At 41.8% G+C, this 20,159-nt stretch overlaps 1 protein-coding gene across 1 annotated transcript in view; it reads left to right on the forward strand.

The window, feature by feature from the left end:
- The window catches only part of kiaa2012 (KIAA2012 ortholog), a 48,663-nt gene that overhangs the window by 14,626 nt on the left and 13,878 nt on the right, over positions 1-20,159 (forward strand). The window contains exon 7 of the mRNA XM_082969220.1: positions 14,729-14,816. Coding sequence (XP_082825346.1) covers positions 14,729-14,816 — 88 coding nt within the window. The remainder of the gene's footprint in view (positions 1-14,728; positions 14,817-20,159) is intronic.

Genomic DNA, 20,159 nt, shown 5'->3' on the forward strand with positions numbered 1-20,159 from the left:
GTCTGTATCCAACACATAATACTGTAGTTTAATAACCCCCCCTGGTCTGTATCCAACACATAATACTGTAGTTTAATAAACCCCCCCTGGTCTGTATCCAACACATAATACTGTAGTTTAATAACCCCCCCTGGTCTGTATCCATCACATAATACTGTAGTTTAATAACCCCCCCTGGTCTGTATCCAACACATAATACTGTAGTTTAATAACCCCCCCTGGTCTGTATCCAACACATAATACTGTAGTTTAATAACCCCCCCTGGTCTGTATCCAACACATAATACTGTAGTTTAATAACCCCCCCTGGTCTGTATCCAACACATAATACTGTAGTTTAATAACCCCCCCTGGTCTGTATCCAACACATAATACTGTAGTTTAATAAACCCCCCCTGGTCTGTATCCATCACATAATACTGTAGTTTAATAACCCCCCCTGGTCTGTATCCAACACATAATACTGTAGTTTAATAACCCCCCCTGGTCTGTATCCAACACATAATACTGTAGTTTAATAACCCCCCCTGGTCTGTATCCACACATAATACTGTAGTTTAATACCCCCCTGGTCTGTATCCAACACATAATACTGTAGTTTAATAACCCCCCCTGGTCTGTATCCAACACATAATACTGTAGTTTAATAACCCCCCCTGGTCTGTATCCAACACATAATACTGTAGTTTAATAACCCCCCCTGGTCTGTATCCAACACATAATACTGTAGTTTAATAAACCCCCCCTGGTCTGTATCCAACACATAATACTGTAGTTTAATAACCCCCCCTGGTCTGTATCCAACACATAATACTGTAGTTTAATAACCCCCCCTGGTCTGTATCCAACACATAATACTGTAGTTTAATAACCCCCCCTGGTCTGTATCCAACACATAATACTGTAGTTTAATAAACCCCCCTGGTCTGTATCCAACACATAATACTGTAGTTTAATAACCCCCCCTGGTCTGTATCCAACACATAATACTGTAGTTTAATAACCCCCCCTGGTCTGTATCCAACACATAATACTGTAGTTTAATAACCCCCCCTGGTCTGTATCCAACACATAATACTGTAGTTTAATAACCCCCCCTGGTCTGTATCCAACACATAATACTGTAGTTTAATAACCCCCCCTGGTCTGTATCCAACACATAATACTGTAGTTTAATAACCCCCCCTGGTCTGTATCCAACACATAATACTGTAGTTTAATAACCCCCCCTGGTCTGTATCCAACACATAATACTGTAGTTTAATAAACCCCCCCTGGTCTGTATCCAACACATAATACTGTAGTTTAATAACCCCCCCTGGTCTGTATCCATCACATAATACTGTAGTTTAATAACCCCCCCTGGTCTGTATCCAACACATAATACTGTAGTTTAATAACCCCCCCTGGTCTGTATCCAACACATAATACTGTAGTTTAATAACCCCCCCTGGTCTGTATCCAACACATAATACTGTAGTTTAATAACCCCCCCTGGTCTGTATCCAACACATAATACTGTAGTTTAATAACCCCCCCTGGTCTGTATCCAACACATAATACTGTAGTTTAATAACCCCCCCTGGTCTGTATCCAACACATAATACTGTAGTTTAATAACCCCCCCTGGTCTGTATCCAACACATAATACTGTAGTTTAATAAACCCCCCCTGGTCTGTATCCAACACATAATACTGTAGTTTAATAAACCCCCCCTGGTCTGTATCCAACACATAATACTGTAGTTTAATAACCCCCCCTGGTCTGTATCCAACACATAATACTGTAGTTTAATAACCCCCCCTGGTCTGTATCCAACACATAATACTGTAGTTTAATAACCCCCCCTGGTCTGTATCCAACACATAATACTGTAGTTTAATAACCCCCCCTGGTCTGTATCCAACACATAATACTGTAGTTTAATAACCCCCCCTGGTCTGTATCCAACACATAATACTGTAGTTTAATAACCCCCCCTGGTCTGTATCCAACACATAATACTGTAGTTTAATAAACCCCCCCTGGTCTGTATCCAACACATAATACTGTAGTTTAATAACCCCCCCTGGTCTGTATCCAACACATAATACTGTAGTTTAATAACCCCCCCTGGTCTGTATCCAACACATAATACTGTAGTTTAATAACCCCCCCTGGTCTGTATCCAACACATAATACTGTAGTTTAATAACCCCCCCTGGTCTGTATCCAACACATAATACTGTAGTTTAATAAACCCCCCCTGGTCTGTATCCAACACATAATACTGTAGTTTAATAACCCCCCCTGGTCTGTATCCAACACATAATACTGTAGTTTAATAACCCCCCCTGGTCTGTATCCAACACATAATACTGTAGTTTAATAACCCCCCCTGGTCTGTATCCAACACATAATACTGTAGTTTAATAACCCCCCCTGGTCTGTATCCAACACATAATACTGTAGTTTAATAACCCCCCCTGGTCTGTATCCAACACATAATACTGTAGTTTAATAACCCCCCCTGGTCTGTATCCAACACATAATACTGTAGTTTAATAACCCCCCCTGGTCTGTATCCAACACATAATACTGTAGTTTAATAACCCCCCCTGGTCTGTATCCAACACATAATACTGTAGTTTAATAAACCCCCCCTGGTCTGTATCCAACACATAATACTGTAGTTTAATAAACCCCCCCTGGTCTGTATCCAACACATAATACTGTAGTTTAATAACCCCCCCTGGTCTGTATCCAACACATAATACTGTAGTTTAATAACCCCCCCTGGTCTGTATCCAACACATAATACTGTAGTTTAATAACCCCCCCTGGTCTGTATCCAACACATAATACTGTAGTTTAATAACCCCCCCTGGTCTGTATCCAACACATAATACTGTAGTTTAATAACCCCCCCTGGTCTGTATCCAACACATAATACTGTAGTTTAATAACCCCCCCTGGTCTGTATCCAACACATAATACTGTAGTTTAATAACCCCCCCTGGTCTGTATCCAACACATAATACTGTAGTTTAATAACCCCCCCTGGTCTGTATCCAACACATAATACTGTAGTTTAATAACCCCCCCTGGTCTGTATCCAACACATAATACTGTAGTTTAATAACCCCCCCTGGTCTGTATCCAACACATAATACTGTAGTTTAATAACCCCCCCTGGTCTGTATCCAACACATAATACTGTAGTTTAATAACCCCCCCTGGTCTGTATCCAACACATAATACTGTAGTTTAATAACCCCCCTGGTCTGTATCCAACACATAATACTGTAGTTTAATAACCCCCCTGGTCTGTATCCAACACATAATACTGTAGTTTAATAACCCCCCCTGGTCTGTATCCAACACATAATACTGTAGTTTAATAACCCCCCCTGGTCTGTATCCAACACATAATACTGTAGTTTAATAACCCCCCCTGGTCTGTATCCAACACATAATACTGTAGTTTAATAACCCCCCCTGGTCTGTATCCAACACATAATACTGTAGTTTAATAACCCCCCCTGGTCTGTATCCAACACATAATACTGTAGTTTAATAACCCCCCCTGGTCTGTATCCAACACATAATACTGTAGTTTAATAAACCCCCCCTGGTCTGTATCCAACACATAATACTGTAGTTTAATAACCCCCCCTGGTCTGTATCCAACACATAATACTGTAGTTTAATAACCCCCCCTGGTCTGTATCCAACACATAATACTGTAGTTTAATAACCCCCCCTGGTCTGTATCCAACACATAATACTGTAGTTTAATAACCCCCCCTGGTCTGTATCCAACACATAATACTGTAGTTTAATAACCCCCCCTGGTCTGTATCCAACACATAATACTGTAGTTTAATAACCCCCCCTGGTCTGTATCCAACACATAATACTGTAGTTTAATAACCCCCCCTGGTCTGTATCCAACACATAATACTGTAGTTTAATAAACCCCCCCTGGTCTGTATCCAACACATAATACTGTAGTTTAATAACCCCCCCTGGTCTGTATCCAACACATAATACTGTAGTTTAATAACCCCCCCTGGTCTGTATCCAACACATAATACTGTAGTTTAATAACCCCCCCTGGTCTGTATCCAACACATAATACTGTAGTTTAATAACCCCCCCTGGTCTGTATCCAACACATAATACTGTAGTTTAATAACCCCCCCTGGTCTGTATCCAACACATAATACTGTAGTTTAATAACCCCCCCTGGTCTGTATCCAACACATAATACTGTAGTTTAATAACCCCCCCTGGTCTGTATCCAACACATAATACTGTAGTTTAATAACCCCCCCTGGTCTGTATCCAACACATAATACTGTAGTTTAATAAACCCCCCCTGGTCTGTATCCAACACATAATACTGTAGTTTAATAACCCCCCCTGGTCTGTATCCAACACATAATACTGTAGTTTAATAACCCCCCCTGGTCTGTATCCAACACATAATACTGTAGTTTAATAAACCCCCCCTGGTCTGTATCCAACACATAATACTGTAGTTTAATAACCCCCCCTGGTCTGTATCCAACACATAATACTGTAGTTTAATAACCCCCCCTGGTCTGTATCCAACACATAATACTGTAGTTTAATAACCCCCCCTGGTCTGTATCCAACACATAATACTGTAGTTTAATAACCCCCCCTGGTCTGTATCCAACACATAATACTGTAGTTTAATAACCCCCCCTGGTCTGTATCCAACACATAATACTGTAGTTTAATAAACCCCCCCTGGTCTGTATCCAACACATAATACTGTAGTTTAATAACCCCCCCTGGTCTGTATCCAACACATAATACTGTAGTTTAATAACCCCCCCTGGTCTGTATCCAACACATAATACTGTAGTTTAATAACCCCCCCTGGTCTGTATCCAACACATAATACTGTAGTTTAATAACCCCCCCTGGTCTGTATCCAACACATAATACTGTAGTTTAATAACCCCCCCTGGTCTGTATCCAACACATAATACTGTAGTTTAATAACCCCCCCTGGTCTGTATCCAACACATAATACTGTAGTTTAATAACCCCCCCTGGTCTGTATCCAACACATAATACTGTAGTTTAATAACCCCCCCTGGTCTGTATCCAACACATAATACTGTAGTTTAATAACCCCCCCTGGTCTGTATCCAACACATAATACTGTAGTTTAATAACCCCCCCTGGTCTGTATCCAACACATAATACTGTAGTTTAATAACCCCCCCTGGTCTGTATCCAACACATAATACTGTAGTTTAATAACCCCCCCTGGTCTGTATCCAACACATAATACTGTAGTTTAATAACCCCCCCTGGTCTGTATCCAACACATAATACTGTAGTTTAATAACCCCCCCTGGTCTGTATCCAACACATAATACTGTAGTTTAATAAACCCCCCCTGGTCTGTATCCAACACATAATACTGTAGTTTAATAACCCCCCCTGGTCTGTATCCAACACATAATACTGTAGTTTAATAAACCCCCCCTGGTCTGTATCCAACACATAATACTGTAGTTTAATAACCCCCCCTGGTCTGTATCCAACACATAATACTGTAGTTTAATAACCCCCCCTGGTCTGTATCCAACACATAATACTGTAGTTTAATAACCCCCCCTGGTCTGTATCCAACACATAATACTGTAGTTTAATAACCCCCCCTGGTCTGTATCCAACACATAATACTGTAGTTTAATAACCCCCCCTGGTCTGTATCCAACACATAATACTGTAGTTTAATAAACCCCCCCTGGTCTGTATCCAACACATAATACTGTAGTTTAATAACCCCCCCTGGTCTGTATCCAACACATAATACTGTAGTTTAATAACCCCCCCTGGTCTGTATCCAACACATAATACTGTAGTTTAATAACCCCCCCTGGTCTGTATCCAACACATAATACTGTAGTTTAATAACCCCCCCTGGTCTGTATCCAACACATAATACTGTAGTTTAATAACCCCCCCTGGTCTGTATCCAACACATAATACTGTAGTTTAATAACCCCCCCTGGTCTGTATCCAACACATAATACTGTAGTTTAATAAACCCCCCCTGGTCTGTATCCAACACATAATACTGTAGTTTAATAACCCCCCCTGGTCTGTATCCAACACATAATACTGTAGTTTAATAAACCCCCCTGGTCTGTATCCAACACATAATACTGTAGTTTAATAACCCCCCCTGGTCTGTATCCAACACATAATACTGTAGTTTAATAACCCCCCCTGGTCTGTATCCAACACATAATACTGTAGTTTAATAACCCCCCCTGGTCTGTATCCAACACATAATACTGTAGTTTAATAACCCCCCCTGGTCTGTATCCAACACATAATACTGTAGTTTAATAACCCCCCCTGGTCTGTATCCAACACATAATACTGTAGTTTAATAAACCCCCCCTGGTCTGTATCCAACACATAATACTGTAGTTTAATAACCCCCCCTGGTCTGTATCCAACACATAATACTGTAGTTTAATAACCCCCCCTGGTCTGTATCCAACACATAATACTGTAGTTTAATAACCCCCCCTGGTCTGTATCCAACACATAATACTGTAGTTTAATAACCCCCCCTGGTCTGTATCCAACACATAATACTGTAGTTTAATAACCCCCCCTGGTCTGTATCCAACACATAATACTGTAGTTTAATAACCCCCCTGGTCTGTATCCAACACATAATACTGTAGTTTAATAACCCCCCCTGGTCTGTATCCAACACATAATACTGTAGTTTAATAACCCCCCCTGGTCTGTATCCATCACATAATACTGTAGTTTAATAACCCCCCCTGGTCTGTATCCAACACATAATACTGTAGTTTAATAACCCCCCCTGGTCTGTATCCAACACATAATACTGTAGTTTAATAACCCCCCCTGGTCTGTATCCAACACATAATACTGTAGTTTAATAACCCCCCCTGGTCTGTATCCAACACATAATACTGTAGTTTAATAACCCCCCCTGGTCTGTATCCAACACATAATACTGTAGTTTAATAACCCCCCCTGGTCTGTATCCAACACATAATACTGTAGTTTAATAAACCCCCCCTGGTCTGTATCCAACACATAATACTGTAGTTTAATAAACCCCCCCTGGTCTGTATCCAACACATAATACTGTAGTTTAATAAACCCCCCCTGGTCTGTATCCAACACATAATACTGTAGTTTAATAACCCCCCCTGGTCTGTATCCAACACATAATACTGTAGTTTAATAACCCCCCCTGGTCTGTATCCAACACATAATACTGTAGTTTAATAACCCCCCCTGGTCTGTATCCAACACATAATACTGTAGTTTAATAACCCCCCCTGGTCTGTATCCAACACATAATACTGTAGTTTAATAAACCCCCCCTGGTCTGTATCCAACACATAATACTGTAGTTTAATAACCCCCCCTGGTCTGTATCCAACACATAATACTGTAGTTTAATAACCCCCCCTGGTCTGTATCCAACACATAATACTGTAGTTTAATAACCCCCCCTGGTCTGTATCCAACACATAATACTGTAGTTTAATAACCCCCCCTGGTCTGTATCCAACACATAATACTGTAGTTTAATAACCCCCCCTGGTCTGTATCCAACACATAATACTGTAGTTTAATAACCCCCCCTGGTCTGTATCCAACACATAATACTGTAGTTTAATAACCCCCCCTGGTCTGTATCCAACACATAATACTGTAGTTTAATAACCCCCCCTGGTCTGTATCCAACACATAATACTGTAGTTTAATAACCCCCCCTGGTCTGTATCCAACACATAATACTGTAGTTTAATAACCCCCCCTGGTCTGTATCCAACACATAATACTGTAGTTTAATAACCCCCCCTGGTCTGTATCCAACACATAATACTGTAGTTTAATAACCCCCCCTGGTCTGTATCCAACACATAATACTGTAGTTTAATAACCCCCCCTGGTCTGTATCCAACACATAATACTGTAGTTTAATAAACCCCCCCTGGTCTGTATCCAACACATAATACTGTAGTTTAATAACCCCCCCTGGTCTGTATCCAACACATAATACTGTAGTTTAATAACCCCCCCTGGTCTGTATCCAACACATAATACTGTAGTTTAATAACCCCCCCTGGTCTGTATCCAACACATAATACTGTAGTTTAATAACCCCCCCTGGTCTGTATCCAACACATAATACTGTAGTTTAATAACCCCCCCTGGTCTGTATCCAACACATAATACTGTAGTTTAATAACCCCCCCTGGTCTGTATCCAACACATAATACTGTAGTTTAATAAACCCCCCCTGGTCTGTATCCAACACATAATACTGTAGTTTAATAACCCCCCCTGGTCTGTATCCAACACATAATACTGTAGTTTAATAACCCCCCCTGGTCTGTATCCAACACATAATACTGTAGTTTAATAACCCCCCCTGGTCTGTATCCAACACATAATACTGTAGTTTAATAACCCCCCCTGGTCTGTATCCAACACATAATACTGTAGTTTAATAACCCCCCCTGGTCTGTATCCAACACATAATACTGTAGTTTAATAAACCCCCCCTGGTCTGTATCCAACACATAATACTGTAGTTTAATAACCCCCCCTGGTCTGTATCCAACACATAATACTGTAGTTTAATAACCCCCCCTGGTCTGTATCCAACACATAATACTGTAGTTTAATAACCCCCCCTGGTCTGTATCCAACACATAATACTGTAGTTTAATAACCCCCCCTGGTCTGTATCCAACACATAATACTGTAGTTTAATAACCCCCCCTGGTCTGTATCCAACACATAATACTGTAGTTTAATAACCCCCCCCTGGTCTGTATCCAACACATAATACTGTAGTTTAATAACCCCCCCTGGTCTGTATCCAACACATAATACTGTAGTTTAATAACCCCCCCTGGTCTGTATCCAACACATAATACTGTAGTTTAATAACCCCCCCTGGTCTGTATCCAACACATAATACTGTAGTTTAATAACCCCCCCTGGTCTGTATCCAACACATAATACTGTAGTTTAATAACCCCCCCTGGTCTGTATCCAACACATAATACTGTAGTTTAATAACCCCCCCTGGTCTGTATCCAACACATAATACTGTAGTTTAATAACCCCCCCTGGTCTGTATCCAACACATAATACTGTAGTTTAATAAACCCCCCCTGGTCTGTATCCAACACATAATACTGTAGTTTAATAACCCCCCCTGGTCTGTATCCAACACATAATACTGTAGTTTAATAACCCCCCCTGGTCTGTATCCAACACATAATACTGTAGTTTAATAACCCCCCCTGGTCTGTATCCAACACATAATACTGTAGTTTAATAAACCCCCCCTGGTCTGTATCCAACACATAATACTGTAGTTTAATAACCCCCCCTGGTCTGTATCCAACACATAATACTGTAGTTTAATAACCCCCCCTGGTCTGTATCCAACACATAATACTGTAGTTTAATAACCCCCCTGGTCTGTATCCAACACATAATACTGTAGTTTAATAAACCCCCCTGGTCTGTATCCAACACATAATACTGTAGTTTAATAAACCCCCCTGGTCTGTATCCATCACATAATACTGTAGTTTAATAACCCCCCCTGGTCTGTATCCAACACATAATACTGTAGTTTAATAACCCCCCCTGGTCTGTATCCAACACATAATACTGTAGTTTAATAACCCCCCCTGGTCTGTATCCAACACATAATACTGTAGTTTAATAAACCCCCCTGGTCTGTATCCATCACATAATACTGTAGTTTAATAAACCCCCCTGGTCTGTATCCAACACATAATACTGTAGTTTAATAACCCCCCCTGGTCTGTATCCAACACATAATACTGTAGTTTAATAACCCCCCCTGGTCTGTATCCAACACATAATACTGTAGTTTAATAACCCCCCCTGGTCTGTATCCAACACATAATACTGTAGTTTAATAACCCCCCTGGTCTGTATCCAACACATAATACTGTAGTTTAATAAACCCCCCCTGGTCTGTATCCAACACATAATACTGTAGTTTAATAACCCCCCCTGGTCTGTATCCAACACATAATACTGTAGTTTAATAAACCCCCCCTGGTCTGTATCCAACACATAATACTGTAGTTTAATAACCCCCCCTGGTCTGTATCCAACACATAATACTGTAGTTTAATAAACCCCCCCTGGTCTGTATCCAACACATAATACTGTAGTTTAATAACCCCCCCTGGTCTGTATCCAACACATAATACTGTAGTTTAATAACCCCCCCTGGTCTGTATCCAACACATAATACTGTAGTTTAATAACCCCCCACTGTAGTTTAATCTGTATCCAACACATAATACTGTAGTTTAATAACCCCCCCTGGTCTGTATCCATCACATAATACTGTAGTTTAATAAACCCCCCCTGGTCTGTATCCAACACATAATACTGTAGTTTAATAACCCCCCCTGGTCTGTATCCAACACATAATACTGTAGTTTAATAAACCCCCCCTGGTCTGTATCCAACACATAATACTGTAGTTTAATAACCCCCCCTGGTCTGTATCCAACACATAATACTGTAGTTTAATAACCCCCCCTGGTCTGTATCCAACACATAATACTGTAGTTTAATAACCCCCCCTGGTCTGTATCCAACACATAATACTGTAGTTTAATAAACCCCCCCTGGTCTGTATCCAACACATAATACTGTAGTTTAATAAACCCCCCTGGTCTGTATCCAACACATAATACTGTAGTTTAATAACCCCCCCTGGTCTGTATCCAACACATAATACTGTAGTTTAATAACCCCCCCTGGTCTGTATCCAACACATAATACTGTAGTTTAATAAACCCCCCCTGGTCTGTATCCAACACATAATACTGTAGTTTAATAACCCCCCCTGGTCTGTATCCAACACATAATACTGTAGTTTAATAACCCCCCCTGGTCTGTATCCAACACATAATACTGTAGTTTAATAACCCCCCCTGGTCTGTATCCAACACATAATACTGTAGTTTAATAACCCCCCCTGGTCTGTATCCAACACATAATACTGTAGTTTAATAAACCCCCCCTGGTCTGTATCCAACACATAATACTGTAGTTTAATAACCCCCCCTGGTCTGTATCCAACACATAATACTGTAGTTTAATAAACCCCCCCTGGTCTGTATCCATCACATAATACTGTAGTTTAATAACCCCCCCTGGTCTGTATCCAACACATAATACTGTAGTTTAATAACCCCCCCTGGTCTGTATCCAACACATAATACTGTAGTTTAATAAACCCCCCCTGGTCTGTATCCAACACATAATACTGTAGTTTAATAACCCCCCCTGGTCTGTATCCAACACATAATACTGTAGTTTAATAAACCCCCCCTGGTCTGTATCCAACACATAATACTGTAGTTTAATAACCCCCCCTGGTCTGTATCCAACACATAATACTGTAGTTTAATAACCCCCCCTGGTCTGTATCCAACACATAATACTGTAGTTTAATAAACCCCCCCTGGTCTGTATCCAACACATAATACTGTAGTTTAATAAACCCCCCCTGGTCTGTATCCATCACATAATACTGTAGTTTAATAACCCCCCCTGGTCTGTATCCATCACATAATACTGTAGTTTAATAAACCCCCCCTGGTCTGTATCCAACACATAATACTGTAGTTTAATAACCCCCCCTGGTCTGTATCCATCACATAATACTGTAGTTTAATAAACCCCCCCTGGTCTGTATCCAACACATAATACTGTAGTTTAATAACCCCCCCTGGTCTGTATCCAACACATAATACTGTAGTTTAATAACCCCCCCTGGTCTGTATCCAACACATAATACTGTAGTTTAATAACCCCCCCTGGTCTGTATCCAACACATAATACTGTAGTTTAATAAACCCCCCCTGGTCTGTATCCAACACATAATACTGTAGTTTAATAACCCCCCCTGGTCTGTATCCAACACATAATACTGTAGTTTAATAACCCCCCCTGGTCTGTATCCACCACATAATACTGTAGTTTAATAAACCCCCCTGGTCTGTATCCACCACATAATACTGTAGCTTAATACCCCCCCTGGTCTGTATCCAACACATAATACTGTAGTTTAATAACCCCCCCTGGTCTGTATCCAACACATAATACTTTAGTTTAATACCCCCCCTGGTCTGTATCCAACACATAATACTGTAGTTTAATAACCCCCCCTGGTCTGTATCCATCACATAATACTGTAGTTTAATAACCCCCCCTGGTCTGTATCCAACACATAATACTGTAGTTTAATAAACCCCCCCTGGTCTGTATCCAACACATAATACTGTAGTTTAATAAACCCCCCTGGTCTGTATCCAACACATAATACTGTAGTTTAATAACCCCCCCTGGTCTGTATCCAACACATAATACTGTAGTTTAATACCCCCCCTGGTCTGTATCCAACACATAATACTGTAGTTTAATAACCCCCCCTGGTCTGTATCCAACACATAATACTGTAGTTTAATACCCCCCCTGGTCTGTATCCAACACATAATACTGTAGTTTAATAAACCCCCCCTGGTCTGTATCCAACACATAATACTGTAGTTTAATAACCCCCCCTGGTCTGTATCCAACACATAATACTGTAGTTTAATAACCCCCCCTGGTCTGTATCCATCACATAATACTGTAGTTTAATAACCCCCCCTGGTCTGTATCCATCACATAATACTGTAGTTTAATAACCCCCCCTGGTCTGTATCCAACACATAATACTGTAGTTTAATAACCCCCCCTGGTCTGTATCCAACACATAATACTGTAGTTTAATAACCCCCCCTGGTCTGTATCCAACACATAATACTGTAGTTTAATACCCCCCCTGGTCTGTATCCAACACATAATACTGTAGTTTAATACCCCCCCTGGTCTGTATCCAACACATAATACTGTAGTTTAATACCCCCCCTGGTCTGTATCCAACACATAATACTGTAGTTTAATACCCCCCCTGGTCTGTATCCAACACATAATACTGTAGTTTAATACCCCCCCTGGTCTGTATCCAACACATAATACTGTAGTTTAATAACCCCCCCTGGTCTGTATCCAACACATAATACTGTAGTTTAATAACCCCCCCTGGTCTGTATCCAACACATAATACTGTAGTTTAATAAACCCCCCCTGGTCTGTATCCAACACATAATACTGTAGTTTAATAACCCCCCCTGGTCTGTATCCAACACATAATACTGTAGTTTAATAACCCCCCCTGGTCTGTATCCAACACATAATACTGTAGTTTAATAACCCCCCCTGGTCTGTATCCAACACATAATACTGTAGTTTAATAACCCCCCCTGGTCTGTATCCAACACATAATACTGTAGTTTAATAACCCCCCCTGGTCTGTATCCAACACATAATACTGTAGTTTAATAACCCCCCCTGGTCTGTATCCAACACATAATACTGTAGTTTAATAACCCCCCCTGGTCTGTATCCATCACATAATACTGTAGTTTAATACCCCCCCTGGTCTGTATCCAACACATAATACTGTAGTTTAATACCCCCCCTGGTCTGTATCCATCACATAATACTGTAGTTTAATAAACCCCCCTGGTCTGTATCCAACACATAATACTGTAGTTTAATAACCCCCCCTGGTCTGTATCCATCACATAATACTGTAGTTTAATAAACCCCCCCTGGTCTGTATCCAACACATAATACTGTAGTTTAATAAACCCCCCCTGGTCTGTATCCAACACATAATACTGTAGTTTAATAACCCCCCCTGGTCTGTATCCAACACATAATACTGTAGTTTAATAACCCCCCCTGGTCTGTATCCAACACATAATACTGTAGTTTAATAAACCCCCCCTGGTCTGTATCCAACACATAATACTGTAGTTTAATAACCCCCCCTGGTCTGTATCCAACACATAATACTGTAGTTTAATAAACCCCCCTGGTCTGTATCCAACACATAATACTGTAGTTGAATAACCCCCCCTGGTCTGTATCCATCACATAATACTGTAGTTTAATAACCCCCCCTGGTCTGTATCCAACACATAATACTGTAGTTTAATAACCCCCCCTGGTCTGTATCCAACACATAATACTGTAGTTTAATAACCCCCCCTGGTCTGTATCCAACACATAATACTGTAGTTTAATAACCCCCACTGGTCTGTATCCAACACATAATGCTGTAGTTTAATAACCCCCCCTGGTCTGTATCCAACACATAATACTGTAGTTTAATAACCCCCCCTGGTCTGTATCCAACACATAATACTGTAGTTTAATAACCCCCCCTGGTCTGTATCCATCACATAATACTGTAGTTTAATAACCCCCCCTGGTCTGTATCCAACACATAATACTGTAGTTTAATAACCCCCCCTGGTCTGTATCCAACACATAATACTGTAGTTTAATAACCCCCCCTGGTCTGTATCCAACACATAATACTGTAGTTTAATAACCCCCCCTGGTCTGTATCCAACACATAATACTGTAGTTTAATAAACCCCCCCTGGTCTGTATCCAACACATAATACTGTAGTTTAATAACCCCCCCTGGTCTGTATCCATCACATAATACTGTAGTTTAATAGAAACCGAGGTGGAGCTTCAACGATGTCATTTCCTGTTTTCCAGACAAAGAGAAAAGTGATTGAAGGACAAGAGCAGAACCAGGAAGTCTTCTCCAAGGAGGCGGGGAAGAAGAAGAAGGCCCGGGTCAAAGGTAGTGCACTACATAGGGGATAGGGCTCTGGTCTATAGTAGTGCACTACATAGGGAATAGGGCTCTGGTCTATAGTAGTGCACTACATAGGGAATAGGGCTCTGGTCTATAGTAGTGCACTACATAGGGAATAGGGCTCTGGTCTATAGTAGTGCACTATATAGGGAATAGGGCCCTGGTCTATAGTAGTGCACTACATAGGGAATAGGGCTCTGGTCTATAGTAGTGCACTATATAGGGAATAGGGCTCTGGTCTATAGTAGTGCACTATATAGGGAATAGGGCTCTGGTCTATAGTAGTGCACTATATAGGGAATAGCGCTCTGGTCTATAGTAGTGCACTACATAGGGAATAGGGCTCTGGTCTATAGTAGTGCACTACATAGGGAATAGGGCTCTGGTCTATAGTAGTGCACTACATAGGGAATAGGGCTCTGGTCTATAGTAGTGCACTATATAGGGAATAGCGCTCTGGTCTATAGTAGTGCACTACATAGGGAATAGGGCTCTGGTCTATAGTAGTGCACTATATAGGGAATAGGGCTCTGGTCTATAGTAGTGTACTATATAGGGAATAGGGCTCTGGTCTATAGTAGTGCACTATATAGGGAATAGGGCTCTGGTCTAAAGTAGTGCACTATATAGGGAATAGGGCTCTGGTCTATAGTAGTGCACTACATAGGGAATAGGGCTCTGGTCTATAGTAGTGCACTATATAGGGAATAGGGCTCTGGTCTATAGTAGTGCACTATATAGGGAATAGGGCTCTGGTCTATAGTAGTGCACTACATAGGGAATAGGGCTCTGGTCTATAGTAGTGCACTATATAGGGAATAGGGCTCTGGTCTATAGTAGTGCACTACATAGGGAATAGGGCTCTGGTCTATAGTAGTGCACTATATAGGGAATAGGGCTCTGGTCTATAGTAGTGCACTATATAGGGAATAGGGCTCTGGTCTATAGTAGTGCACTACATAGGGAATAGGGCTCTGGTCTATAGTAGTGCACTACATAGGGAATAGGGCTCTGGTCTATAGTAGTGCACTATATAGGGAATAGGGCTCTGGTCTATAGTAGTGCACTATATAGGGAATAGGGCTCTGGTCTATAGTAGTGCACTATATAGGGAATAGGGCTCTGGTCTATAGTAGTGCACTACATAGGGGATAGGGCCCTGGTCTATAGTAGTGCACTATATAGGGAATAGGGCTCTGGTCTATAGTAGTGCACTATATAGGGAATAGGGCTCTGGTCTATAGTAGTGCACTATATAGGGAATAGGGCTCTGGTCTATAGTAGTGCACTATATAGGGAATAGGGCTCTGGTCTATAGTAGTGCACTACATAGGGAATAGGGCTCTGGTCTAAAGTAGTGCACTATATAGGGAATAGGGCTCTGGTCTAAAGTAGTGCACTATATAGGGGATAGGGCTCTGGTCTATAGTAGTGCACTACATAGGGAATAGGGCCCTGGTCTATAGTAGTGCACTATATAGGGAATAGGGCTCTGGTCTATAGTAGTACCACTATATATAGGGAATAGGGCCCTGGTCTATAGTAGTGCACTACATAGGGAATAGGGCTCTGGTCTATAGTAGTGCACTACATAGGGAATAGGGCTCTGGTCTATAGTAGTGCACTACATAGGGAATAGGGCTCTGGTCTATAGTAGTGCACTATATAGGGAATAGGGCTCTGGTCTATAGTAGTGCACTATATAGGGAATAGGGCTCTGGTCTATAGTAGTGCACTACATAGGGAATAGGGCTCTGGTCTATAGTAGTGCACTATATAGGGAATAGGGCTCTGGTCTATAGTAGTGCACTATATAGGGAATAGGGCTCTGGTCTATAGTAGTGCACTATATAGGGAATAGGGCTCTGGTCTATAGTAGTGCACTATATAGGGAATAGGGCTCTGGTCTATAGTAGTGCACTACATAGGGGATAGGGCTCTGGTCTATAGTAGTGCACTATATAGGGGATAGGGCTCTGGTCTATAGTAGTGCACTATATAGGGGATAGGGCTCTGGTCTATAGTAGTGCACTATATAGGGGATAGGGCTCTGGTCTATAGTAGTGCACTATATAGATGATAGGGCTCTGGTCTATAGTAGTGCACTATATAGGGAATAGGGCTCTGGTCTATAGTAGTGCACTATATAGGGAATAGGGCTCTGGTCTAAAGTAGTGCACTACATAGGGAATAGGGCTCTGGTCTATAGTAGTGCACTATATAGGGAATAGGGCTCTGGTCTATAGTAGTGCACTACATAGGGAATAGGGCCCTGGTCTATAGTAGTGCACTACATAGGGAATAGGGCTCTGGTCTATAGTAGTGCACTATATAGGGAATAGGGCTCTGGTCTATAGTAGTGCACTATATAGGGAATAGGGCTCTGGTCTATAGTAGTGCACTACATAGGGAATAGGGCTCTGGTCTATAGTAGTGCACTATATAGGGAATAGGGCTCTGGTCTATAGTAGTGCACTATATAGGGAATAGGGTTCTGGTCTATAGTAGTGCACTATATAGGGAATAGGGCTCTGGTCTATAGTAGTGCACTATATAGGGAATAGGGCTCTGGTCTATAGTAGTGCACTACATAGGGGATAGGGCTCTGGTCTATAGTAGTGCACTATATAGGGGATAGGGCTCTGGTCTATAGTAGTGCACTATATAGGGGATAGGGCTCTGGTCTATAGTAGTGCACTATATAGGGGATAGGGCTCTGGTCTATAGTAGTGCACTATATAGATGATAGGGCTCTGGTCTATAGTAGTGCACTATATAGGGGATAGGGCTCTGGTCTATAGTAGTGCACTATATAGGGGATAGGGCCCTGGTCTATAGTAGTGCACTATATAGGGAATAGGGCCCTGGTCTATAGTAGTGCACTATATAGGGAATAGGGCTCTGGTCTAAAGTAGTGCACTACATAGGGAATAGGGCTCTGGTCTATAGTAGTGCACTATATAGGGAATAGGGCTCTGGTCTATAGTAGTGCACTACATAGGGAATAGGGCCCTGGTCTATAGTAGTGCACTACATAGGGAATAGGGCTATGGTCTATAGTAGTGCACTACATAGGGAATAGGGCTCTGGTCTATAGTAGTGCACTATATAGGGAATAGGGCTCTGGTCTATAGTAGTGCACTATATAGGGAATAGGGCTCTGGTCTATAGTAGTGCACTACATAGGGAATAGGGCTCTGGTCTATAGTAGTGCACTACATAGGGAATAGGGCTCTGGTCTATAGTAGTGCACTATATAGGGAATAGGGCTCTGGTCTATAGTAGTGCACTACATAGGGAATAGGGCTCTGGTCTATAGTAGTACCACTATATAGGGAATAGGGCTCTGGTCTATAGTAGTGCACTACATAGGGAATAGGGCTCTGGTCTATAGTAGTGCACTATATAGGGAATAGGGCTCTGGTCTATAGTAGTGCACTATATAGGGAATAGGGCTCTGGTCTATAGTAGTGCACTATATAGGGAATAGGGCCCTGGTCTATAGTAGTGCACTATATAGGGAATAGGGCTCTGGTCTATAGTAGTGCACTATATAGGGAATAGGGCTCTGGTCTATAGTAGTGCACTATATAGGGAATAGGGCTCTGGTCTATAGTAGTGCACTATATAGGGAATAGGGCTCTGGTCTATAGTAGTGCACTACATAGGGAATAGGGCTCTGGTCTATAGTAGTGCACTATATAGGGAATAGGGCTCTGGTCTATAGTAGTGCACTATATAGGGAATAGGGCTCTGGTCTATAGTAGTGCACTATATAGGGAATATGGCTCTGGTCTATAGTAGTGCACTATATAGGGAATAGGGCCCTGGTCTATAGTAGTGCACTATATAGGGAATAGGGCTCTGGTCTATAGTAGTGCACTATATAGGGAATAGGGCCCTGGTCTATAGTAGTGCACTATATAGGGAATAGGGCTCTGGTCTATAGTAGTGCACTATATAGGGAATAGGGCTCTGGTCTATAGTAGTGCACTATATAGGGAATAGGGCTCTGGTCTATAGTAGTGCACTATATAGGGAATAGGGCTCTGGTCTATAGTAGTGCACTATATAGGGAATAGGGCTCTGGTCTATAGTAGTGCACTATATAGGGAATAGGGCTCTGGTCTATAGTAGTGCACTATATAGGGAATAGGGCTCTGGTCTATAGTAGTACCACTATATAGGGAATAGGGCTCTGGTCTATAGTAGTGCACTATATAGGGAATAGGGCTCTGGTCTATAGTAGTGCACTATATAGGGAATAGGGCCCTGGTCTATAGTAGTGCACTATATAGGGAATAGGGCTCTGGTCTATAGTAGTGTACTATATAGGGAATAGGGCTCTGGTCTATCGTAGTGCACTATATAGGGAATAGGGCTCTGGTCTATAGTAGTGCACTATATAGGGGATAGGGCTCTGGTCTATAGTAGTGCACTATATAGGGGATAGGGCTCTGGTCTATAGTAGTGCACTATATAGGGAATAGGGCCCTGGTCTATAGTAGTGCACTATATAGGGAATAGGGCTCTGGTCTAAAGTAGTGCACTATATAGGGAATAGGGCTCTCGTCTATAGTAGTGCACTATATAGGGAATAGGGCCCTGGTCTATAGTAGTGCACTATATAGGGAATAGGGCTCTGGTCTATAGTAGTGTACTATATAGGGAATAGGGCTCTGGTCTATCGTAGTGCACTATATAGGGAATAGGGCTCTGGTCTATAGTAGTGCACTATATAGGGGATAGGGCTCTGGTCTATAGTAGTGCACTATATAGGGGATAGGGCTCTGGTCTATAGTAGTGCACTATATAGATGATAGGGCTCTGGTCTATAGTAGTGCACTATATAGGGGATAGGGCTCTGGTCTATAGTAGTGCACTATATAGGGGATAGGGCCCTGGTCTATAGTAGTGCACTATATAGGGAATAGGGCCCTGGTCTATAGTAGTGCACTATATAGGGAATAGGGCTCTGGTCTAAAGTAGTGCACTACATAGGGAATAGGGCTCTGGTCTATAGTAGTGCACTATATAGGGAATAGGGCTCTGGTCTATAGTAGTGCACTACATAGGGAATAGGGCCCTGGTCTATAGTAGTGCACTACATAGGGAATAGGGCTCTGGTCTATAGTAGTGCACTACATAGGGAATAGGGCTCTGGTCTATAGTAGTGCACTATATAGGGAATAGGGCTCTGGTCTATAGTAGTGCACTATATAGGGAATAGGGCTCTGGTCTATAGTAGTGCACTACATAGGGAATAGGGCTCTGGTCTATAGTAGTGCACTACATAGGGAATAGGGCTCTGGTCTATAGTAGTGCACT

This window comes from Salmo salar, chromosome 25, assembly GCF_965601325.2.
Source record: "Salmo salar chromosome 25, fSalSal1, whole genome shotgun sequence".
NCBI lineage: Eukaryota > Metazoa > Chordata > Actinopteri > Salmoniformes > Salmonidae > Salmo > Salmo salar.